At 42.2% G+C, this 26,244-nt stretch overlaps 1 protein-coding gene across 6 annotated transcripts in view; it reads right to left on the bottom strand.

Moving 5' to 3' along the window:
• The window catches only part of RALYL (RALY RNA binding protein like), a 271,064-nt gene that overhangs the window by 46,616 nt on the left and 198,204 nt on the right, over positions 1-26,244 (bottom strand). The window contains exon 1 of one of the 6 annotated variants that reach the window (XM_079983193.1): positions 23,631-23,859. The exons of the other annotated variants lie outside the window; for them this stretch is intronic. Within the exon in view, the coding sequence (XP_079839319.1) occupies positions 23,631-23,667 (37 nt within the window). The 5' untranslated portion in view covers positions 23,668-23,859. Of the gene's footprint in view, positions 1-23,630; positions 23,860-26,244 lie in introns of those variants that run through there. 6 annotated transcript variants of the gene reach the window in all.

Raw genomic sequence — 26,244 nt, 5'->3', positions numbered from 1 at the left:
TGTGGCCAGCATGACTAAGCCGCTTCTGGAGAACCAGAGCAGTGCACGGAAATGCCGTTTACCTTCCCACCGGAGTGGTACCTATTTATCTACTTGCACTTTGACGTGCTTTCGAACTGCTAGGTTGGCTGGAGCAGGGACTGAGCAACGGGAGCTCACCCTGTTGAGGGGATTCGAACCACCGACCTTCTGATCGGCAAGCCCTAGGCTCTGTGGTTTAACCCACAGCGCCACCCGCATCCCCTTATTAGGAATCTAATGGTACACTAAAATAATACCACAGTGAATGCACTGGCAAAGCACCCCTGCTCATCTGAAGTCCCATCAATGACACCAGCCGATTAAGAGGTTAGGGGAAATGGCCTCAAGGACCAAACAGGACATCCTGGTGGGCAATGACTAGTCTGTGGGCTGGTGGTTCTCCACCCCCGAACCACTCAATCACACTGGGGCAACATGTCTCACAATGCTGCTGCAATGACTCATCAGAACACTGCAGTTTGCCGTATCCAAACATGCTGCCATGCGAGCTGACGGGGCTGAGCCATGGCATTTTGCTACAGAAGAGCATTGGCCTGATGCTTTTACATTATGCTAACAGGCAAATTCGTCTCGGCAAAAATGCATTGAGATGGTTGTTACACAGATCTCTTTGCTTCAGTAAAGAAAGAGCAGTCATGAGATTTCTGAAGTTGGTTTTATTATTTGCCATGCAATCTTCAGCAGTTTTAAGATAAATGTGTTATTTAAATGAAAGGTCAAACCGCTTCCTCAGTTTTAAATATGTACCTGAGATGCTTTCAAAAGTATCTGTTTAAAAGAGAAAATAATAACAATAGGTAACCCCCTCACAGTAATGCAGGAAATGATTCTGGGATGTTATCACCTGTGCAAGGCTTCTGTCTGGATTCTGGAGATTGTGGACTATAATTAAAATGGAAATTTCATCCTGTGATCTTTTATTATAAATCCACTCTTCCACAATATTTTCATATGACAATGTTAAGGTCACAGATTTTCAGTATTTTGAACTTCTAAAGCTAAGCTATATGTTGGGAAGGAGAGGGGAAAGAAATGAAATACTGAGGAACTTGACATGGAGGGGGGATCTCTGGGGTTGTAACATTAGTCTCAATATTTTTCTCCTATCAGACATTTGACCGGGTCACTGTATTCTTAGACATTTTCACATTAAAGTTTTCTTTGGCATTTCCATTTCCTCTGGGAACACGTCAGCACTATCTTGATGTTTATGCCTTACGACTCAGCATTTATAGACTTTAATCTGTAAAACTGAACATCCTCTGGGTGTTTTTCTTCTGACCTAGCCAAACCATTACAACTGGCAACGCACTGGCAAGGCAAAGCACAGTTGGTGTCAGACTGAAGGGGGACAAAACGGGAGAGGTCAACTCGCCAGAGGATTTTACTCACAATACAATTAGGCCTCAGATAATTGCAGAGCCAGGACAACATGGGGCATTTTGCTGGCCCCAGGCACTCAATCCTTCCCATCTGGATTTGAACCAAGGAAAAGTGGGGGTGAATGGAGATGAAGTTGAAAGAAAGCCCAATTTGTGACATCACACGCATTATTGGTGGCCACGGGGCAAGACTGTTAAGGCATCTTCAAATATCTAAAGGGATCGATCTATCTATATCTATCATCTATCTATATCTATCTATCATCTATCTATCTATCATCTATCTATCTATCTATCTATCTACCTATCTATCATCTATCTATCTATCTATCTATCTATCTATCTATCTATCTATCATCTATCTATCTATCTATCATTTATCTATCATCTACCTACCTATCATCTATCATCTACCTACCTACCTACCTACCATCTATCTGTCTGTCTATCTATCTATCTATCATCTATCTATCAGCAGTAAGAGTTGTTCGACAGTGGAATGAACTCCTTCTAGAGGTGGTGGACTCTCCTTTCTTGGAGGTTTTTAAGCAGAGGTTGGATGACCATCTGTCAGGGATTCTTCACCTGCCATCCTGCATTGCAGGGAGTTGGACCAGATTATTGGGGTCCCTTCCAACTCTATGAATTGTATGATTCTATGACCTGGCAGCAACACAGAGATGCATCTACCTTTCAGGTTCTCCTATTTTTAGGAGCATGACGTTTCTAAGAAAACAGTGGAAGGATGATAATCAAGGAGCTATATACTTTCTTTTCAACACTATGAGTGAATGATGAGGGTAAATGAAGAAAGAAAGAAAGAAAGAAAGAAAGAAAGAAAGAAAGAAAGGGGAAGGAAGGAAGGAAGGAAGGAAGGAAGGAAGGAAGGAAGGAACACAAAACATTAATTTAGATAATCCACAGAGGCTCACTTGTTGGCTCCAGATCTGCATAAAGGAGCTCTTTCTTTCTTTCGCTACACCCAGACTGTGAAGCACCTTCAAAGGTTTACTTGCCCCCCCCCCCGGCTTGGCCTTCCACCACCAATTAAGAGCTTCTTGTTAAGAAGAGGTTTGGCCTTTATAGGCTATACTGTACCGCCTGGCCTTCTCGCAGCTGCTGTGCAATCCTTCTGTCTCCACAGTGAAAACTCAGCAGCCAGAAGGAAGATGCTTTGCCAAAAACTGGCAACAAACTCAAATTAACGTTGCTAGTAAAGATCTTGAACCAATATCTGTGTCACACAGTGTACTTCCTGTACATTGTTGGGATAAAAATAATTTGATTGCTTGGTTTGCTACTGGATCTGTATCCTCTCTCCTGCTGAAAGTAATTAGAAGCCTTCTGTGTTAATTCCAGCTACAATTGTTATTATTATTATTATTATTACAACAGGTTTTGTCAATGCCCTGCACAATAAAAGCATTGCTTCAATAGCACAAGAAATTATTTGCTGCTATCACCTGTTAAAGAAATGAAATTGAACCATCATGTGAATCTGCAGGCATGATTTATTTTTTTCCACCCCAAGAAATTCTTTCATTCCTTACCAACAGGAACATAAATCAATTTCGTAAAGAGCCTGGCTAAGCATATCTTGTGCAGTTATATATTTGTATATATTTGACTCTCTCTGTCTCTCTCTCTTCTGAGTCAAACCATTAGTCTATCTAGCAAAAAAAAATTGGTAGGAGACCTCCCAAGTTCTGAACTCTGCTACTTAGGAAACATTTGTAGGCCGAGGGCCACGTTCCATTCTGGGTGACCTTCCAAGGCCCACATGCCAGCAGTGGGCGGATAATGCCATGCACTCATACATCCCTCTCTATCTAGACAAGCAAGGGGCATGATCAGAATTTGAGGACACATTACAGCTGGAGGAAATGCTCGTGTTGCAAAGCAGGGCCAGTGAGGAGGTGTGGTGGGCCCAAGAGAGTTTTGAGGAGCAGATAAGAGAGGTCTGGAGGGCTTCATTCAGTCCCTAGGCCTGGGGTCCTCACCCCTGCTTCAATTGATGGAAGGGCCTGAATGTAGAGCCATACACAGGCAGGCCATTTGGACCCCAGAACTACGCTTCTTGAGGAACTCAAGAAAAGCAATTTACAATGTGCTCCCCAGTCTGAAAATGGCTACCAAAATAGCTTTGCTTGGGGCTTCCGGAGGTGGCGCCTCCGACAATGGTGGATTCTCCCTGATTTAGAGGGAGACAGCTCCACAGAAACCGGGTCTTACCGCTGCAGCGAAGCGGGGACCCTTTTAAAAATCGCAGGCGGAAGAAGCCTGCGACCGTGGGACTCGGCGGGCACCGTTTGTGCCCCTCTGTTTGGCAAAGGAGCTCTACAAAGGGCTCCGGAGTGAGACGGGGGTTGGCGTGGTGCTGAGAGTCAATCGCTACTTCTGTGGAGTGAAGCTGCATAGCCAGAGTCGGAGAGCGCTGTCCTTTTTCCTATGCCAATTCGGATTTCAAACAACAACCCGTGAGTAGGATAATTGAAACTTGTGGATCAAAAGTATACCTTTGAATTAGAGCCGAGACGGGAAGTGTAAATAGGAAGTCCGCCTCCCGTTCTTTGTAGAAAGATCAAAGCAAAGACTTTACAAGCTAAAAGCCGTAAATTGACAGCCTGGAATTTCCTGCTCTTTTAACTACTAAATCCCCCTGACAGCAGGAGGATAGGGGGAAAATAAATCGTGACTTTGCAAATCCTGCAGAGAGTAATTTAAGAAAATAAGTCTTCACTGTTCCTGACCTGGGGACAGAATGAAAGGAAAGAAACTGTCGGTGGTGCCTATAACAGGAATATAAGAAATCTGACAGATAGAGTTCGAAGGAAGAAAAAAAAAAAAAAGTCCAATGCTGCCTTCTGCCTGATTGTTTTATATTGAAAGGAAACAAAATATCTGAAAATCGAAAGTAACTTTTATTTTCCCTTGTTGGATACACTGTAAAAATGGATGCTAAAAAGTAACCACACCCCCCAGAGGAGGTCTGCCAGTGCTTTTGTTTTATTCTATAAAGAGAACATAGCAGCTGGGAAAATCAGACTGTGGGACCAGCTTTCTGACCTTGACAGAATGATGAGAGAGGAAGTTTTATCTGCCCTGGACAAAATATATGATGTGCTGCAACAGATGGATGAGAAAGTGTCTCTTATGAATCAAGAGACGGCCTACATTTTAGCTGCAGTTAACAAGGAGGTGCCAATGGAATGTACAGTTACAGAAACTGCACAACAATCTACCCAGGATATTGACTTAGGGCAAGTGCATGAGGTTATGAATGTATCTCATAAGACACAGAGTCTTCAAGTTTTACAGGATCAGAAACCGCAACATTGGGAGATGGAATTCGCAGGACACTGGTTAAATTGTGGACTTAAGAGAGTTATTACCTTTGGTGGGATTGTGAAACAAGTGGAAGATTATCTTTGGAATGATTACCCTTTGGATTACAAACTAGATATTGGGGAGTGCAACACTGGGGAATGGGACAACTGGATAAAAGGAGATGAAGAATTTTACTGCATAGAGTCCTCCAGAGATTGGCTCCCCAAAGAGAAAGAGAAGAAAATGCGAAAGAATACAACAGGGAACAAGGATCTATGTAACTACAAACAGAAACAAGAAAACTCGCAGAGGGGGCCTGGAGGTGACTTGAGTGCCTCAGATATTAGAACGCCGGACTGACAAGGGTTAAAGACTTAAGGACTGACATTATCCGGAACCAGGAAAAGGGACGTTGGAGAAACTTAAAATGAGAAATGCTTTTGTAATAAATTCATATTTATGGAATTAGTGTAATTCTAATGAAATACTGAGATGCCGGAAAGGAAGTAATTGGCTTTAGCAATGGTTTAAATCTAAGAATTTTAAAGATTTGAGGACAAGATAAAATTGGGGAAATAAGAATTTGTAAGAATGGGTTGATTATAAATGAAAATATGAGGTAAATATCACATGGGGACATATAACTAAGGGTAAGACAAGTGGCTATGAATTTGCTGAATTAAATTTAAAATGGAATACAAGGAGGGAGGTGAGAGGAAGTCAGGAAAATAAGTTAAAGAATGTTGAGAATTTGAAAGGAGAGATTTTTATTTTTATTTTTCTTATCTTTTTGTTTTCTGTGTGGAATTTTTGATTTTTGATTATTGTAATTTTTCTTTTTCTGTCTCTGATGTTGTTGTTGTTTTTTTTTTGTTATCTTTGTGGTCTTTATTCTTGAGAAAACTTAATAAAATATTATTAAAAAAACAAAAAACAAAAACAAAATAGCTTTGCTTGATCATACTGAAGGAATGGTTTGGATTTCCCCCTCTCCAAGTCCCCAGGCAAGATATATGTTTAGGAATAGAGTTGTGTCAGAATTTCTCTTTTTATAAAAAAAAAAAAAAATTATTAAAGTTTTGAAAGTTACAGAAAGAAAAAAGAAAGAGAATTAAACATAACAAAACCATACAATACAATACAAAAACAAAAATATTACATATACATAACAAAAATAAAACAAAAACAGTTTTAAAAAAAGAAAGAAAAAAGAAACACAACCAATACTTTCAATGTTATTAACTTTCTTTTACTTGTTTCATCGACCTCCTTACACCTCCCTTTTTTGTATTCCACTTCGATTATTTGTTTCAGCAAATCCTTTCCATCTTCCTCAAACTTCTGTCCTATCATTTAACTTAACAAATTCTAACATTATTTTTTCCTTTAATCCAATTACAATCTATTATACTTAATTCTTTATAACATTTCTGCTAAAGCCATGTAACTTCATTCCAACATCTTTCTAACATTCCTTAATTTTACAATATTTCTGTAGATAATCTTTAAATTTCTTCCAATCTTCTTCCACCGACTCTTCTCCCTGGTCTTGGATTCTGCCAGTCATTTCCGCCAGTTCCATGTAGTCCATCACCTTCATCTGCCATTCTTCCCAGGTGGGTAGATCTTGTGTCTTCCAGTACTTTGCAATAAGTATTCTTGCTGCTGTTGTAGCATACATAAAGAAAGTTCTATCCTTCTTTGGCACCAGTTGGCCGACCATGCCCAGGAGAAAGGCCTCTGGTTTCTTCAAAAAAGTATATTTAAATACCTTTTTCATTTCATTGTAAATCATATCCCAGAAAGTCTTAATCCTAGGGTGAAAGAATGTGCCTTCGGTCTCTTTACACTTCCAACATTTATTATCGGGCAATTATATTCTCTCTTAAGGCATTACATGCTGTAAATTTCATACCTGTGGTCCATAACTGTTCCCAGTCAGCCATCATAATATTATGTCCAACATCTTGTGCCCATTTAATCATAGCTGATTTCACCGTTTCATCCTGAGTGTTCCATTTCAACAGCAAGTTATACATTCTTGACAAGTTCTTACTTTTGGGATCTAACAGCTCTATTTCCAATTTTGATTTTTCCACCTGGAAGCCATTTTTTTTGTCCAGATTATATGCCTCCAGCTGTTGCTGTTGATAAGCACCCTTTGCCCCCAAAAGACTGTTGAAGAATTTCTCCCTTGGGAGAATATTCAGTAAAATGGTACCATTCAATTCTGCAGCCAGCAAATAGCAAAATGAAGTACAGTTGGACTTCGTATTTAATAGAAGGGTTCAGTGAAGAGGTTGGGAACTAAAAAGAGGACCAAGTCATGTTGCTAACACATAAACTATTTCAGTTTCATGTTGCTGCTTTGAAAGTGCTTAGTACGGTCTATTAGTCAGCACTCCCCTTGCAATGTGTGATGAATCATGACAATGGCAGACACAGTTGCTCCATCTTAAACTAGGACCTTGTGTAATTGCTGTTATTATTTGTTATCTAATAGATGATGTCAGCCGAGCCTCTTTTCAAAGAATAAAGTGCTGAACAAGTGTAGAAACAGAAATGTGGTTTACAAAAGAAGACTGCCTTGTCTTTTTGGATGTAAAATAAAGTAAAGCAGGGTAACAAATGTCAACATTTGTACAGCTGTTTTGGAGCCACAGTTTATTTAAAAATGATATTTGGGCCAATTCTATACGAATCATCAAATGGAAGCTGAATGTTGACAGGTAATTTAGTGCAAATCTATCTACATTATACTTAAGTTACATCTGAACAAATCCAGAAAGAAATTTAAAGTTATATAAATTGTCCTTTTTATAGCAATGTTTTATGTGCTTTGTTGCTATTGCTTATATAAAGATGAGAACATTCTTCCAAAGATTACCTGGATCATCACTTCCAGAGGTACCATGGGTCATCACTTTGTTGCGTGATAATGGAGTGGATGATGGCCAAAAAAACTGAAGTTCAATCCAGATAAAATGGAAGTTCTGTTGGTGAATTGTTCACCTGCCCAAACTGGGGTGCGGATTGCCTCTGTAGCACTTGGTGTGGCACTTCTGTTCTCTGTAGCAAGAGTTCAGGCAACAGCTGCAGTTCTACCTGGATACATATAGCTTGGCCTCAGTGTGACCCATTCCCAATTATTACTGATGGTCATAGAATGTTCAGTCAAGCTAAGGCCTGGTTATAGAGAAACGTTTTAACCTAGTGCCTAAAGATATGTAAAGAAGGCACCAGGTGAACCTCCCTGGGGAGAGCATTCACCAAATGGGGAGCCACCACTGAGAAGGCCTGTTATCGTGTTGCCATCCTCCAGACCTCTCGTGGAGGTTCTCATGAAGAAGAGCCACAGTTGATGGTTGCAGGGTCTGGGTCAGTTCATATGAGGAGAGGCAGTCCTTAAGTTATTGTGGTCCTGAGCCATTGAAAGCTTTATAGGTCAAAACCAGAATTTTGAATTGGGCATGGAAACTGATTAGCAGTCAGTGCAGTCGGGCCAGGATTGCTGTAACATGCTCAATGTGTTCTGCCCTGGTGAGTAACCTGGCTGCCACATTTTGCACCAGTTTCTGAATTGTCTTCGGAGACAGCTCCATAGAATCATAGAATCATAGAGTTGGAAGAGACCACAAGGGCCATCGAGTCCAACCCCCTGCCGAGCAGGAAACACCATCAGAGCACTCCTGACAGTTGCAGTTCTACTTGGATACATATAGCTTGGCCTCAGTGTAACCCATTCCCAATTATTACTGATTAAATTTGTATACCACCCTTCCTCTGAAGATCACAAGTTAGCACACAACATAAAATTACAAAATGAGAACGCAAAATACAAATAAAACGAAAACAAAGCAATAATGGTCATAGAATGTTCAGTCAAGCTAAGGCCTGGTTATAGAGAAACGTTTTAACCTAGTGCCTAAAGATATGTAAAGAAGGCACCAGGTGAACCTCCCTGGGGAGAGCTCCATGTTTAATACATGGCAGTAATCTAACCTAGAGGTTACCAGAGTATAGACAACAGACTCCCTTTGAACTCTATGATTCTATGATCTCTCTCAACTCATATAGGCTGCACAAGGAAAAATCATTGTAATATTCTGCCACCCTATGTAGAATCAGTAATTTTTAGAATCAGTAATTCTAAAAAGATGTCATTTTTACAGAATGATGTATAGAAAATAACTTGAGGGGTTTTCCCTTCAAAGGCTTTTTAATAAAAAACCAAACCAAACACCAAGCACCTGTTTTTCAAAGGAAATTATGCTCATTTCTAAACTAATTACTGCTGTTAATATAAATAAAGAAGTCCTTTATGACAATGAATGCTACAATTTACCACTGATCTACTGCTTTGCAATCGCATCTAAATGAAGGACAATAAAGCCTGACAACCTGGCAAGATTGTCTACAGTCCCAAGAATGAAATAGTCACTGAAGTATAACTATCATCTTTTTTTCCAAGCAGTAGTGAATGGAAGACAGAACTGTGATGGTTCCGAACTGTGCCAGTCTGGACCTCACCAAATTTGGTATGATGAAGGAGCAGGTTTGGGCCTATATTTGGATACCATTGGACACCATTTTGAATCAAAATGGCTGACTGAATCATTCCAAACAGTGCTGATTTGGTCACCTCTGAAGATACTGTCATCCAATTTGGTGTGACAGTTCCTGAGAGGGAGCAGCAAGTTTTGGATGCTGTCAGCTGCCATTTTGAATACGATGGTGGACCGAATCATTCCATATTGCACTGATTTTAACCAAAAGCATTAGAAAATAATAGTGTTGTGCACAAGATTCAGCCGAAGCTCAATGCTTTAACCAAATAATCCATGCTTGAACCAAATTGGGTTAAGACAGCCCCAAATTGCCTTGTGTCAGGCTGCCTGGAATGATCTGGAGTTGTCAGGGGGTAAGGTGGGTAGGAGGATAGGCAGGTAGCTTCTGCAAAGAGAACTGTTTGCAAGAGGGCTTTCAAACGGCCCCACTTTGGCTGCATATGCCTGTTTCCTGCAGGGGAATCCACACATGCAATAAAACTGCTTAGGAAATATGCTAGGGGTGCAGGCCACAGCAGAATTGAAAACAAGGTGGCCAAGGCCACTGAGGTGTCAAGGTAGGAATAATAGATCTAATCTGGGGACCAGCTGGGTGGAGAGGAAGAGAGAAGAACTGGCTACTGCTGCAATGCTGGGCCAAAGCTGGGGGTTGACAGACTTCTCACCATCTGTTATGGCCATGGCCATGGCGACTGCTGATGCAGGAGTTGGGGGTTCTATTTGGAAAGAGGAATGATCTGGGTCCAGCTCAAGCAGTCACTTTCCACAATATAGCAGCAGTCAAGTAAGTGGAAGCCATGGAGTGGGAAGAGGTGGCAGCATCAGGAATGGTGGCAGGAATGGTTGGGGACTGAACTGCACAAGAAAATCATATTAAAAATGTTTACAGCAGCAGCAAACTGAAAAGTGTATGCTTTTTTATTTCTTTTTTGGCTGTGGCCTTAATTATTTCTGGTGGGCTCCTGAATGGTACTTCTCTCTCTCCCTACCCCAACAATCCCTTAAATTGCACAAAACCAGAAAACTACACAAGCAAACCACAGGGGGGAAAAACTACACCAGATATTGCACAGCAATCTGAAAAGTGTGCGCCAAGAATTTCCAATTGCTTTAATTTCTTCCTTGTTGATCCTGGCACACTCCTGAACAGAGGAGTGACGCCTTACATTCCCCTGCCTCTTTTGATCCCTCAGATTTGCATAAAACCAGAAAATTGCAAAAGTGTGTGGTAAGAATTTACAATTGCCTGACTATGTGCTTTTGTGCATTTTCTGGATGATGATAATAATAATAATAATAATAATAATAATAATAATAATAATGTGCACACAGTTATCTGTGTACATGCCCTGTCAGCACTTCATCAGCAAAACAGAACTAAGAAATTAGAAGGCAGGGACAAATGCAAAAGGGAGCACATACTAGTATGAATGGGAAAGACCAAAGCTGTTCCTCATATACAGATGGGTGCAGGTGTGGACTATTCTGGCTTAATTCAAATGGGGGAAAGTGGATTCAAAGCTAAGTAAAATGCTCAAATGTGGACAGTTATTTACAAAACAGGGCACCTCTGAACACTTTCTGAGCGTAGGAATGTGAACTGATCTCACAGTCAAATTATGTTCTTGCAGCCAGACCTACCAGGACCCTGAGATCATCTTCTGAGGCCCTCCTTCATGTGTCTCCTCCTCGAGAGGTCCGGAGGGTGGCAACATGAGAACGGGGCCTTTTCTGCAGTGGCTCCCCATCTGTGGAATGCTCTCCCCAGGGAAGCTCGCCTGGCACCTTCATTATACAGCTTTAGGAGTCAGCCAAAAACATTCCTTTTTAACCAGGCCTTTGGCTGACCTGATCAACATCCTATACCCTTTTAAAATGTGGCTCTTTTGTGTGTGTGTGTGTGTGGGGGGGGGTATTATTGGGTTATTGTTTTTATTTTTATTTTATATATTGTGATATTTTTTGTGAACTGCTCTGAGACCTCTGGGTATAGGGCACTATATAAAATCAACAAATAATAATAATAATAAATTCATGAACAATCAACGGCTACTAGCCATGATGGCTATGTTCTCCCTCCTCTCTCAGAGGCAGGATACCTCTGAATACTAGCTGTTGGGAATCGCTGGTACGCAGAGTGCTATTGTACTGATGTCCTGCTTGCAGACTTCTCAAATGTATCAGTTTGGCCACTGTGAGAAGAGGATGCTGGAGCAGATGAGCCACTGGTCTGATCCAACAGGCTCTTCTTATGTTCTGGTTACCCCATGCTTCTCCACTTAAGTGGAGAGGCTCCCATTTGATCTACTGCAAATCACCCAGAAATCTACCAGTAGATCCTGATCAACAATCTGACACTCCAGATCTACACGATACTGGTAACACCCAGTATGTATACACATTCACAGCCATATATGCTGTGTAACCTCCCCGAGAGAGAGAGATTGAATAATAATAATAGATTCTATAAGATAAATTTTACAATTCCTGTTAAGGTTTTCATTATTAGTTGCCCAGTTCTTCCAAGGATACAGGAAACAGGCGGGAACATGGGGAGGCCAGGATGTGACCTTCCCTTGCAGGCAGGGAAAATCACTGACGTACGAGAGCAGGATGTGGCAGACACAAATAAAAAGTATAAAGTGCTTATGTGTGAGGGAGATAATATTACCCAGTGCTTGTGATGAGAAATCTCTGTCCAAACTCATTTACAACTCTGTCAGTTTAAGCCTTTGGGACACCGTCTGAGGAATACAGACACCATTAATCCTAAAGTTACATTTGTTTGCGGGTAAGGTAGTTACGTTATCATTCTCAAATTGTCAACAGAGCTCAACAGCACTTGAATGCCTGCTTTGCACCACCACTGCAGGCTATAAGTGCAATTATCTTTTCCTACAAAGGTTGCAATTATCCATTTTTTTAAAAAAGCGAACACAAAACAAGCAATAGAAACCATCTGAGAAGCAAGCCAGTAACCATCTCTGGAGGAAAAGAAATGAAGGTGAATGAGATTATTGTTTTTCCCTTCAATTTAAGAGTTTCAATTTCCCTTGCATGACAGGGTCTTTTGAAGATTATCATGTCTGGGAAATTATTTTTTTAAGAGTTTGCACATAGCTATGAGCCACAAAATTAAAAGACAGCTGTATATTGTAACCACCCAAAGGGCTGCTGTTTTATGCTACAGAACTGCTCTCCTGATGAGTAACTTCTACCCAGAGCCTTGTATGCTCTGACTTATATATCGGGGTTGTGCTCAGAATTTTATCTGGTGCTACCAGCCTTGCAATACTCTGGTTCCAAGGTGTGGTCGTCTGTAGAAGGGTTCCTAGGACAAGTTGTTGTTGTTGTTGTTGTTTTAAACCTACGATCTGGGAAAAGGGATCTTCTCAATTTTCCCTAAAGACTCTCCTCCCTGGAAGAGAGGGGAGTGGTTGTGGGCGGGAGCCCGAGCTCCACCTCCTGGCCAGGGGCCGTGGCCCCCGGCCCTCCTCACCTGGCTGGTGCCCACGCCCACCGGAGGCAGCCAGCCAGGTGTCTCCGGGGGGCGTGTTTAGCAGCTTAATGCTGCGGGGCCAGCTCCGCCTCCTCCTCAGTCGTCGTCGTCCCGCAGCGAGTCACCCACCCTCCACTCCCATTTAGCTCAGGGTCTAGGTTTTTGGCCTTGCTATGGACCTTAGGTTGGTCGCCCCGGTTGTCTGGGGGGCCTGGTAGGAATTTTTCCATTTGGCATTAGGCTTTTTGGTTTTTTCGCCTACCTCGTAGCAATCGTCACAACTTTTGTGGTATTGGTGGGTAGGTTAGGCATTGGATTCATGTGTGTCAAGGGCTAGGTGTGGCCATCGCCTATGCTATCTACCGTGGGTTATTCCGTTAAAGGAATCTGGCGGTCGTGTATTCCATCCGATGCCTGCTTGGCGAGAGGCCATGGCACGACCCTCAGTGACATCAGGGGGTGAGCCTATAGTTGTATTAGCATCAACAGGCTCCACCTACTGTTGAATAAACCCACCTCCTATAGTCATCCAATGCCTAAGCCAATACCTTTTCACTGCTGTAATCAATAAAGTTGTGGCCTTTTCTTGCCCATTAACCTTATATCACGTGTCCTTGTGTGTTTATTTCACATATCGGGGGTCGGGCCCTCGAACCACAAATGGCCTGTGCAGGATGAGCAATGTGCAGACTATTTAGGGTGAATGGATTTTGAGCATGCAATATCACTGGCAAAGCTTTTTTTTAAAAGTTATTATATTGTGCATGTATTTTAGAGTCACTTTGGTGGCTTTTAATGTGTCTTTACATATGCATCTTCACATACTTATAACATCCAGGTTTTTGGAGGTCCTTTGGTACCCATTAACACATATTGCTGGAAGGAATTCCAGAGTTTAACTATGCATTGTGTGAAGAAATCCTTCATTTTGTCTTTCCTGAATATTCTGGAATTCAGCTTAATTAGCTGACCCTTCATTTTAGTATCATTTCCCCAATTCCTGCTTTTGTCTTAACTGAAAAGCCTCAAACATTGTAAGCTTTTCTCCTAGGGAGTTTTTCAGGCTCTTTGATCATTTTAGTTGCCCTTTCCTGCACCTTTTCAAGCTCTACAAATGACCTTTATGAGATCTACAAGGTTCAAACTGTCCCTACTCCCCATCTGTAACCTTTATTATGTGGCCTGAATACAGATAGGTTCTTAATCAGTACTAAAATATGCCCATTAATACTAGACTGGGACAATTTGTTCAGGAGTAGATCCTGTTCCACGAGAGCAAAAGCAGAGAGTGACTCAAGAAAGGCAGCATAGATTTCTCCTCACTCCTGCAAGGTGGCAATGTACAAAATGTTGTCCACTGTATCCAAGCCTCCTCCACAGATGCCTGACCTTCTTTTCCTCAGAGTTGTTCATGAAAGCCAATTCTGCAATTGACTTAAGACAGTGGAACTGTAGTGGCAGGTTACATCTAATCAAGGAGCATTTTATTTTTCTGTCAGCCACGACTCTTTCTTTCTCAAGTGTCACTTGTGTTGGAAATGTTATTAAGATACAGGAAATTATTCAAAGCACACTAAAAAGAACTGCTTCAGCTATCTATTCTGTTGGGGTTTTTAGATACAAAGCCTAGTTATTTTCAGTCACGCAGGTGTCAGTTTGTTAAAGGCAATTGTTTTGGAAAAGCCAATTATTCTGAGCGCTGTATATAAATTTCAATCCTCACTTCCAATTTGCATACAGCTGCAGCAATTCGTACTTGCATTAGTTAAAATTTAAGGTTACTTCTCTGATGGCAGCCAGAGAAGTTTTAAACCAGCTTGTGTGAGCTGTTTATGAATCAGATTATTAGGTTTTCCAAACAGCTAATGTTTATCAGCATAATAGAGACGTAAACAGCAGTTCTGATGAGCTTCACAAATGGTTGGGTCTGACCTTTTGTTCTCTTTTAAACCAGAATTCACTTTTGTATTTCAAGAAGAAGCATAAAGATTAGGCTAGTAACAAAACTGCACTAAATAAGAATTTACATTTTAGGACAGTTGCAGAAATATATTATTTTGTGCATGAACACCAGCAATTCCTGGGAGAGGGGTGCCATGTATTTGATTTGTCCACCTGGCTCCTTCCAGATGTTATGGATCACAAGACTCACTATTCCAAAACACCTGGAGGAGATCAGGTTGTTGAGGGTTTAAAGCACACACCAAACAAATTTATCTTTTGCACAAGATGCATTTCAGCCTTATCAAACTTTTTGTAAGTTGCTGGACATACAAAGCTGGCTCATACATAGTGAGTATGATGTAGTGGCTAGACTAGGAAGATGTGGGTTCAAATTCCTGCTTGGCCACAAAGTTTACTGGGTCACTGCCTAACTTACTTCACAGGAGGGTGGACCATGCTGCAGGCCACCCAGAGCTACTTGGACGAAGGGTGGGATCAAAATTAGATAGCTAGATCCGTGGCTTGACTATTTAGCTATCTACCTCAGCTTTGTTGTCTCTGCCCATCACTCTCCAAGCTCTGCTTCAAGTAGCTTTTCTTTGCCAGGGAGGAAAGAATGCAAGAAGATTCCTGATAGGTCCTCACACCAAAGGCTTATCTACCATCCTGTTCTTGCAGTGGCTAAGCACCAGAGCCCGTGTGGGGTCCACGAGCCAAATGTAAGTGCAATAGCCCCCTCCAGCTTCCCTTCCCCAGAAACTACAGTAGTATTCAGAGGCATGCTATCTCTGATTCTGGAGGTAATCTACCACCCATAGAATTAAGGAATAAGGTGCCTCTGAGCACATGCTTGGTCCAGGAGGAGAGAGGGAGAGCATTCCATTGTGCAAGGAAGCATCTTTGCTCTGATGGAAGGACAGACTTCATGCTACATTGGATTCCACTCTGGTCTCCCACCCTCAGGCTTTCTTCATCTCAGCAGTCCGATTTAGAATTGAAGGAGCTTCCTTGTTCTTGCTATTGATTCACTGCAAATCACCCAGACATCTGCCAGTAGATTCCAATATATTTTCTGCCCACCCTCTGCCTTACCCTCTGAACAGCATCAGAGAATGGTATCAGATAATGCCTAAAGGAAGTGTGCATGAGTTGTGCTGAAACCTGACAGCCGCTGTTTAAAACCATATAATGGTCTGATGTGCCACAAAGTTAAGGGCACAGTAAATCAGGAAAATAAATGCTGAAGCTATTCTTCCTAATTAGTGAATGTCTTCACTGTGCTCCAGTTTGGGGTGGTTAAAATGTCACCTTGTTTACTGAAATAAACCAACAATTAAACTTAATGCAATACAACAGATGAACCATGACTACTTCAGGTATTTGTGTGACACATGGGAGCACTTAGCACCTCAACTCAGTGCTAGTGTAAAGAGGAAATCATAGCTTACCACCTTCGGGGAATTTCTTTGAAATGTGGAGAATGTGGAGAAAACCTGGCAGCAGTCAATTGCAATTCACATTGAGTATCAGAGCTTGTAAGAGGAAAGAGAAGTTCATTGTTTTAAATCACAGCAAAGCTCAAGGTCAAACAGGACAGAAGGTCCTGTTTCCAGTATTAACGGGAACTGGCTAAATTGCTGGTCCGTTCTTCCAAGCTACCTGTCCTACAGGGAAGGTGGAAACCAAGGGAAGTACCGAACTGCATGAGGTTGCAGCCCTACAACAAATGAGCCCGCTTAAGGATCTGATGGGAAAACAATCTGACTATTCAAGGCTGAAGCTTCAGACACAAAGCCTTCTTTTGTAAGATGAACACACTTCATGGGTGTATAAAAAGCAGGGAGGGAATAAAATTTGAGTTTCAAGGTCATTTCAAAGGACAATGGAAATAAAACCCAATCTGGACCACAACGCTACCTTGACCACACAATGATATACAAGTATGTATGTTGGATCCGATTTTAAGTCTTCCAGTAGTTATCTCCCATTATACTGACTTGTCATGGCCCTGAAACAGCATTAGCATCAAGATACATTTCCTCCTACAGTACCTTGAAGGGTATTTCTTCAGCAATTTTTTATACCTGTGATTTGGATGATGTTTTACTTAAAATGGTCTGTATTGCAAATACAAAATCTACATAGGGTAGAATTCACATTTAATTTCTCTTTTACATTCTCTTGTGCTCTGGTGCAGTTAGATAATTTTAAACTCTGGACTTAGGGCTTATCCTAACCTTCATTTGCCCCAGTTCCCCAGGGAAAACCCACAGTTTAGTGCTGAATCTCAACCAATGGCAATTGGGTTTTCAAGAAAGTGTTGATGGGCCCTAAGTTTCTCATTTTAGGAAGCTTTCTCTTTATATGGTAATGTATATTATTCAGTGGAGCCAGACAACAGCATGCATGATCCCTCTGCAAAGCAAAGGAGGCTCCTGAATGATCCTAAAGATGATCCAGTGGTGCTATAGCAATGACCAATAATAGCAGAAAAGGAAGTGAGTCACCATCAATCAACGCTCTGGCTGCCAGCCATTTTAATTTTAAAACGCTTCTGACCCCTGGAAAAGATGGTGGTGAGTTGAGCCAATCAGAGGACAATTTTGGGTTCTAGGGACCAATGAGAGAGAAATGAAGAGGCTCATCTTCACTATGATGCACTCAGTGACCTCAGAACTCCATTTGATTGGCTGAGCACACTGCCACTCTCACCCTGGGATCAGAAATGCTTCAAATTAAAATGACAAGCAAACTGCAGGCTTGGAGGAGCTGGTCATGTGACACCTTACTAGGCACTAGGCACTAGCCAACCTGTCATTTTGCTACCCACCCAAGGGAAGAGAAAATGGGTGATTCTGCCACTGAGAGGACCATGAAAGATTAAGAAGAAATCACAGGGGGCAGCAGTAGGAAGAGAAGAAAAGTGGGTGATCTGTGTGAGGGTCTGTGAATGTACAGTGGTACCTCGGGTTACATACGCTTCAGGTTACATACGCTTCAGGTTACAGACTCTCCTAACCCAGAAATATTACCTCGGGTTAAGTACTTTGCTTCAGGATGAGAATAGAAATCGTGCTCCAGCGGCGCGGCAGCAGCAGGAGGCCCCATTAGCTGAAGTGGTACCTCAGGTTAAGAACAGTTTCAGGTTAAGAACGGACCTCCAGAACGAATTAAGTACTTAACCTGAGGTACCACTGTATGGAGAAAGTGGATAGATTATTTCTCCCATAATAATAATAAAATTTTATTTATATCCCGCCCTCGCCAGCCGAAGCTGGGCTCAGAGCGGCTAACAACAGTAAAACTAACACAGTTTACATAAAATCACAATCAATTAATTGAAATCTATTCTAAAATCAATTGCATGCCTATTGGTATACGTAACTTGTATCTCAGAATGTGGTGGCCTGTTCCCCTATCCTGTAACATTTTGGCAGGTTATCCACTTCTGTCTGAAGAAAAGGAAATAGAGTTTTGCAAAATTTGGACATGATGCACATATTACTAGTGGATGTTTCATAGTTGCATGGTATCCACCAGGCACCACAGATCTCTGATGGGCTCAGTGGTGTGCTTTAGCCCTTCTCCGTCCCTGAGTTGCTCTCCAGAAAATGAGACTATAATGCAGTACAGTGGTACCTCAGGTTACATATGCTTCAGGTTACACACTCTGCTAACCCAGAAATAGTGTTTCAGGTTAAGAACTTTACTTCAGGATGAGAACAGAAATCATGTTCCGGCGGTGCAGCAGCAGCAGGAGGCCCCATTAGCTAAAGTGGTGCTTCAGGTTAAGAACAGTTTCAGGTTAAGTACGGACCTCCGGAACGAATTAAGTACTTAACCCGAGGCACCACTGTATATTATTTGGTGGCTCCCCAAACCTGGGAGTACCTCCAGTAAGATGAGGCAATGCTATGACAGACTGGAATTTTAACACAAAAGGGTTTCATTATGACTAAGGTTATCCTTATCTGGTGCCAACACATCAATGCTTTGTCACCGTTTATTTATTTCAGCACCCATACCTGCCATACGATGTCCTTCCAACACATATGCATCTCCCAGGGCAACTTGAAACAATAAGAACGTTAAACAATCAAGGACAATAAATAAAGCAAAACAACAGTATCCAAAAATTGGAGACAGGCTCAGCTCAGCAGATTGAAAAAATAGCATGCCTATTGGTATACATAACTTGTATCTCAGAATGTGGTGGCCTGTTCCCCTATCCTGTAAAATTTTGGCAGGTTATCCACTTCTGTCTGAAGAAAAGGAAATTTGGACATGATGCACATAGTACTAGTGGATGTTTCATAGTTGCATGGTATCCACCAGGCACCACAGATCTCTGATGGGCTCAGTGGTGTGCTTTAGCCCTTCTCCGTCCCTGAGTTGCTCTCCAGAAAATGAGACCATAATGCAGTACAGTGGTACCTCAGGTTACATACGCTTCAGGTTACATACGCTTCAGGTTACACACTCTGCTAACCCAGAAATAGTGTTTCAGGTTAAGAACTTTGCTTCAGGATAAGAACAGAAATCGGGCTCCAGCAGCGTGGCAGCAGGAGGAGGCCCCATTAGCTAAAGTGGTGCTTCAGGTTAAGAACAGTTTCAGGTTAAGAACGGACCTCCGGAACGAATTAAGTACTTAACCTGAGGTACCACTGTAATTCTGAATGACAATAATGAACCTTGCTAATGGCCTTTCCTTATATAAATATGGTGGTCACCTCACAAGGCCCTTTCATCAGCTGAAACCACCTGAAATATTACAGACTTCACTCAACAGGTATGGTTGACTTTGAATTTGGAACATCTGCTTCCTACATTTTATCTTTCCCACTTCAGTTCCAACAGCCTGCCTGCTCCAGTGAAGCTGCTCCAGCCTCAGCCTATCTCTGTTTGAGCCTCTAGCTTTCATCTCTCTTCCTCCGAACTGCCTTTGAAATTTACTTTTGGAGTACAGCGTCTGCCAGAATGCATTTCTGATTGAGTTTAGGCTTGCCAGCCCTGATTCTGCCAAAGTTGCCTAACCCTCACAATCCTGAGTCCTGCCAGCATAGTATTTAGTGGTTGCGAGAAAGAAAAAGGTATCTGTGATCTCTAATGCTCCCTTAACAATGATCTCAAAACTCCCTTTCTCCGTTCTGCTTTCAGTGCCTAAGTCCTCATTCTGACCTATCTAAACCTCCAACCAGTTTCCATACATTTTCAGTGTAGATGCTGCAGAACAGCTGTGCCATGTCAGCTTAAAGGCATGGATCAACAGTAAACTAGTAGCACAGCCAATTCCACGGAGGTATCAAAAAGTAGACACCACTGCTGGGAATGTGGAAAAGGCTAATGGCTTTCAAGAAGTGCCATATTTTCCTCCCAAGGGTCCTTTTGTTGTTGTTGCATGGAGCAGAAAATCTCTCTCTTTTTCCTCTCTCCTTCAGATGCCTGCACACTTTCTGCTACCTGGAGAAGCTTTTATGGGAGGGAAGCATAAATAAATTTTTAAAAAGCAAATCAAACCCAGTATTTAACATCAGACAAAAAACGAACAAAGCGCAGTTGCCTTATTTGCTACTGACTATGAATGCCTTTTCCAAGTTATAAATAAATACCTTTGTAATACTTTTGTTTCTTAACTCCCCTCTTCTCTGATAAGCATAGGAGCTTAAAAGCAGCTTTCAAAAAATAAGTGCAGAACCACCCGTTTTACAAAACCCACAAAAAAAAACACCACCCCAGGCTAAAATTATTATTATTTATAGCAATGCCAACAGAAATTATTTAGGGCTGCATTTATGACAAGCAATGCTTCCACCTTGAAAGCAGGTATGCTTTTTCCTTCCTTCTGAAAACCTACCCTAGTGGGGAGTTGCAGCAGAAAACACTGAATGCCAGACACCTGTAGACCTGAGAGATGTGTTTAACCTTTAGAACAGAAGCTTTTTATTCTGCCCCTGCTCCCGTATGTTAGATCTGGAAACGTTCAGCACTGGGTATCTGGATAAGTAGGCAAAGGCGCATGTCCCTTTACTCTGTACCTGGTGTGCCTCCATCACTGGTCTGGAAAGCGGTGTGCACAGCACATCAATCACAATCCACATCTAGTCCTTGGAATATACTGCATTAGATCTGCTTCCCCACAAACTGAGAAAAGGAATGACTTAGCTGTGTTTTAAGCTGTGTTTAAGCAGCCACAACCTCACAGATAACCATTACTCCTTCTCCCTTGAACTAGAATTAGTACATTCCTGATACGCAGTATTGTGGAGCAGCAAAGTGACCCCAATAAGTTCCAGCCGTAGTTTGTGAGTGTCCCTCTGTATGTAAAAATATGTGTTAAATAACCAACCTAAAGTCTAGGGAACTGCTGCAATTAAACCCAACATACTGTAGCTAGAGCTAGAGGAGGGTGCATAGCCATTAAGTATCTATTATTCCTTCTTCTCTTGCTCTCCCCAACTTCAGTGCCTTTTACGCACCACTCTTTCAATTTTGGACCCTGCAAATTTCCTGGAGGAAGAGAAGCCCACACCAGCATACAGCTTGGTTCCTTTTATTTATTTGTTGTTCGTTACATTTTTATCTGTCCCCTCCTCAAAGGAGCTTGTAATCATAGAATTGAAGAATTGGAAGGGACCCTGAGGGTCATCTACTGTAGTCCAACGCACTGCAATGCAAGAATCTCAACTAAAAAAATCCATGGCAGATGACCATCCAACCTCTGCTTAAAAACCTCCAGGAAGGAGATTCCACAACCTCCTGAGGGAGTCTACTCCACTGTAGAACAGCTCTTAGGGCTGCGGACATTCCACTGCCACCAGCATTTTCAGTTCATTGGGTTAACGAACAGTGAATGGCAAGAGGTTGCCCAGTGAGCTTTGTGGTGGAGTGTGGTCCTGTATGCAATGTAATTAGAAACTATGAGTCCTCCTACACAACATTTCCTAGAATCACTAGAGTAGTTTGAGGGCTGATGCCTTCACATGAGTGGACTAATTTGATTTTTCTCCTGTGTTTTCCCAGTCCAAGTCCAACACTCTAAGCACAGCTCCACAAACAAGGAATAAATCACTGCTGTGCTTCAGCCTGTTACCAAAATGCCTTTAAAATAACATGTGTTTAATTTCAAATACTCCCTCACACCCCACAATGTCTTCCAGCAGATCTTGGAAATAGTTACAACCATTATTGTTGGTTGTGTTTATAACACTGGAATGGACCCAGCTTCCAAACGTTCATTTTTCTTCCACTTAGGATTTCTGTTTTCTTCTATGTACTATGAAGCATGCAGGATAAATTAATCCCTTCTGTAATAACCACTTTCCAATTGGCATAATAGCCAGTTATGCAACACTAAAGTTTATTGATGCAATGTAATTAGAAACTATTAGTCCTCCTACACAACCATTCCTAGAGCCACTAGAGTAGTTTTAGGACTGTTGCCTTCAAATGGGGTGGGACTAATTTTTTCTCTCCAGAGTGATAAATCAGGTCTTGCCTTTCTCACACACACTTAAAAACAGTTTCAATTACTAAAAAGCAAAAAGGAGGAATGACGCAAAGGGGTAACATTCACTTAAATGGGTGGCAGGGGGCAGAACAAGTCAATTCTGTTGCCATTCTTGGGGCGGGAGGAACTCAACAACAACAAGGATAAAATGACAGCTGAATTGTGTACAACTCTTAATTCACAGTGGGTGCATCTCTTTTTTCTACCCCCTCCCAAATATGGTGTAAAGAGGAAGAAAGCAAATTAAATCTCATCCTCTCAGACATTCCCAAACCGAAGTTGCTTTAGGAACCCCTAACACTTTGGATTTGTTTAAAAAAAAAGTCAAGGACTTAAAGCTGAGGTGTGATTGCGTATACGGAAATTGCAGGGATTCACAAAGAATAGGTCATAGCAAAATTCTTATTAATAGTATATTTATGTTTGCTTGTGTTTTATCCTCCCCCTTTTGTCTTCCATCTGTTTTACAAGATAATTCCCGCTTTAGTCCCACCTTTCTGTGTGCGTGCAAGAGACTGAAAGGGCAATTCTCTTGAAGTCAGAGGCAGAACTTCTATTGATTTTGTTGCTGTTGATGATTACTGCCTTTGATCTTAACTACACTACTGCGGGCTTGACAGCTTGAACCCTACAAGTTTGTTCATTTAACTCAAATGTGCAAACCTGGCTAGACTAGGAGCACACCAAAGCAGATGCTGTATTTGTTTGAAGAAAACAGAAATAACATCTCATTCATCCTGGAGTTGATTTTGCCTGCTTTTGTGTGTGTGTGTGTGTGTGTGTGTGTGTGTGTGTATAGTTTACATTCTTCTATTTTCTCTGTCTCCTTTTATGCTTTATCGGCTGCTTCCTTTAAAAAGTAGAGCTTCAAAAATGAGAACAGCCACACTCCTTACATGTCTATCTACCTAAAGTCACGTTATATAAAATAATGTAGTGATGCAAATGTTGTTCTTCCTCCCTGCACCCAGATTTTTAGGGTAACCCCCCCATCTATCCCATCATAATTACACAAATACAGGATGCTATGTTGCTGTGAACTAGCACTTGATCTCCATTTCCTTGTTGATTTTATAAAGCAGTCACTTGCTGGTGGTTTCCATAGTAACAAGTGAGCTTATTTTTTCCTCATATTCTTATGATCTCCTCTTCCCCTAAAATACAGAGAGTGTAGCATGAAATCACTAAAAATTCCACCTGTGCTATTTTATCCACTGCAGAAAAAAAGTAAGGCACAGTTTTCAATCAAATTAGGAGAAACGAACATCCTGAACGATCCTCCTCAATGAATTGATTTTTCTATATTTGATATACACACAAACAAAAGCACACAGATGCAAGAATGAATTGCGACTACTTACACCTTTGGTTTCTGCGTTTGCTCTTGTACATAGTCATCCTGAAGAAAATCCGGCTATCCAAGAAATAATTCTCTCCGAGACGTAGACAAAAGAGTCAAGGCTGTGCTTCTGCTCTGCAGTGAGGCAGTTGCTCACTGACAGAAGGTAACCAGCAGTCTCTCAGTGAAAAGCCGGGGTAATACCATTCTCGTCCAATCTTGGGGAGATATTGCCTCAAATGCTGCCTGGGGGTAAAATGAACTCCACCCCCATTCCTGTTAACATTTAAGCACCTCTCCTGAAAACCCATTCACTCTGAGGAGCCACGTTGCTTTAATGATATAATAATCAGACATCATTTTCCTGAGTGACCTCAGAGTGTTCTTCCTTTGGAAATCACAACTGACAAGGAAATGATGTGGAGTAAATAAGTGTACATGCAATTAAAAACTGACTATTTTGTGGAGTGGCAGCAGAAAAAAAAGCTACTAAAAAGAAATAGTATCAATTAAGTACTTATTGTTACACGTACCACAATCACTTACCCTAAAGCAGGGCTTATTTTAACTTCTGCTGTATTGCTAATCATACATCGTTCAGGATGGAAGGAAATAAAATAAAAGCTTTCTACTAAGCCAAATTAATGGGGGTGGGAGCTTGGTTAGTAAAGAGCAAGGGTTGAGCAAAATAAGTTGAGAAAGCAAGTCTTTCTAATGCCCTAGTGTCACTTCTGTCAATGTTGATTCCCTCTTGTATAGCTTTAAAATGCCCCTTCCGATCTTCAGGAGGAGGGGGGGTTGTGGGATCACGACCCCGCCCACACTCACTCTGCGAGGCTGGCGTCAGCCTCGCAGGAGACAGGGATTCACCCAATTAGCATACCCTGTGGTGCCAGCCAATTGGCTGGTGGCAGGGGCGGGCCTTCCTAGGGCCACTTAAGGTCAGGGCAGCCCCTGGCTCGCCCCCTTTCTTATTGCTGGGTTACAATGTATAATTCTACCTCTAGCTTGCTGCATAGCTGCTGACATTAGTATTCCTCTAAATACATGGCTTGAGGTGTGGGCTGGTATTTTGGTCTGCTATCCAGTGCAGATAATAATGAGCTACGGTGATATTGTTTGCAGCTAAATACAATTTGTTGGAGATTAGTTTGGCATCTTTGATTCCTTTAAACTCACCAGTGCAGACAATACTGAACTACCGTGATATTGCTCGCAGCTCACGCATATAATCCAAGCTAGTTGGCGTTGATTTTACTGAACCAGGCTAATTAAGGGTATCAAACTATGTCTGCTCAAAATGCCGCTATATCTGGGGTGGCACAAGGGAACCAGGAGGGGTCCCAGGCTTTGTAATGCCTGCTGTATCTGGGGGGGGGGGGGCATAAGGGAACCTAGAGGGGCCTCAGGCCTTCGTAGTGCCTAGTAACCCACATACTTTGGCACAGTTTTTTCAATGCTTTTTAGACATTTTATAGGCAATATAGGCCCGCAGGCCAGGTGGCAGCGGCACCTCTTGCGCTCACCCAAGAATGCATCCCGGATACGCCACCTAACGTTGTGGACCGCCCTGGCACCTCCGCGGCCACCGCAGCAGTGCTGAGAGCAGCCAATGATTCAACAGTGGGTCCTGTGTCCAAGATGGGTCAGGGTAGCCTCCTGTGCCCTGCAACCCACAGGCCTAGTCAGTGTTTCCTCTGCTTTGGAAACCTTTTACCAACAATTCAGGCCCATGGTCACTACGGCCTCTTCCGAAATAGTGAGGAGCTCCTTTGCACTTTGGCCTCCTTATTTAGGGTTCCACATTCGGGTAGCAATCCATTTATGCATCCTCACACATAATTACGGTCTACGTGTCCCTGGGTTTCCAATGACAGATCCTCGGGAGGTAGAGCTCATGCTTACAATTATAACCTTTCTGCCTCTCAGTATACCCCAGACTTTCCCAGTATTCCACAGGGAATGCTGTGGAAGGGAGAAAGAAGTCTAAGTAAGAAGAAGCATTCGGCCGAGAAGAGCAAAAGAAGTAAGCCTTCTGATGCCGAGGACGATTCAGAAAAGCTTCCTGCTGCCCACCACCTGCTGCGTTCCGAGCGACCAGAATTACTGGATGGAGCATATGGGTCCCTATGTGGGAAAAGGAAAGTCGGAAAATTTGAAGCCAAGCGAGTCCCTCACCATGAGGTTTGCTGGGAGTACAACACGGGTGTGTGCCAAGGGCCAAATTGTAAGTATGTGCATGAATGTGAGAAGTGCCTAGGTAACCACCCAGCGTCTTCGTGTTTTAAAGGTAAACAGCCTTTTCCGGGCAGCAGGGGGCATTTCCATCAGGGGTCTTGAAAAGCTCACAGACCCGCCAAAAAGAACAGCCAGAAACTGGTATCAATTTGGCCCTTGACTGGGATGTTCTCTTCTGTTGAGCTCTCACCTCTTAGAACCCTTCTCGATAGATACCCTAAAATAGAGGCAGCAAAGAGTTTCTCTTATGGCCTCAGGATCCTCATTTCATTACCCCCTAACTCGGGGAACCCCCCCCCCAAACCAAAGAATCAGTTCGGGAAGTGTCCCGTCTAAACAATTATCGCACTCCTAGAGTGGCAAACCTGTCCCGGACCTTTGACCTTTAGTGCTTAGAA

Source organism: Podarcis cretensis (genome assembly GCF_951804945.1).
Source record: "Podarcis cretensis genome assembly, chromosome: 7".
NCBI classification, from domain to species: Eukaryota; Metazoa; Chordata; class Lepidosauria; order Squamata; family Lacertidae; genus Podarcis; species Podarcis cretensis.
The sequence above is the reverse complement of the archived record's forward strand: the minus strand, read 5'-3'. Positions and strand labels throughout refer to the sequence as shown.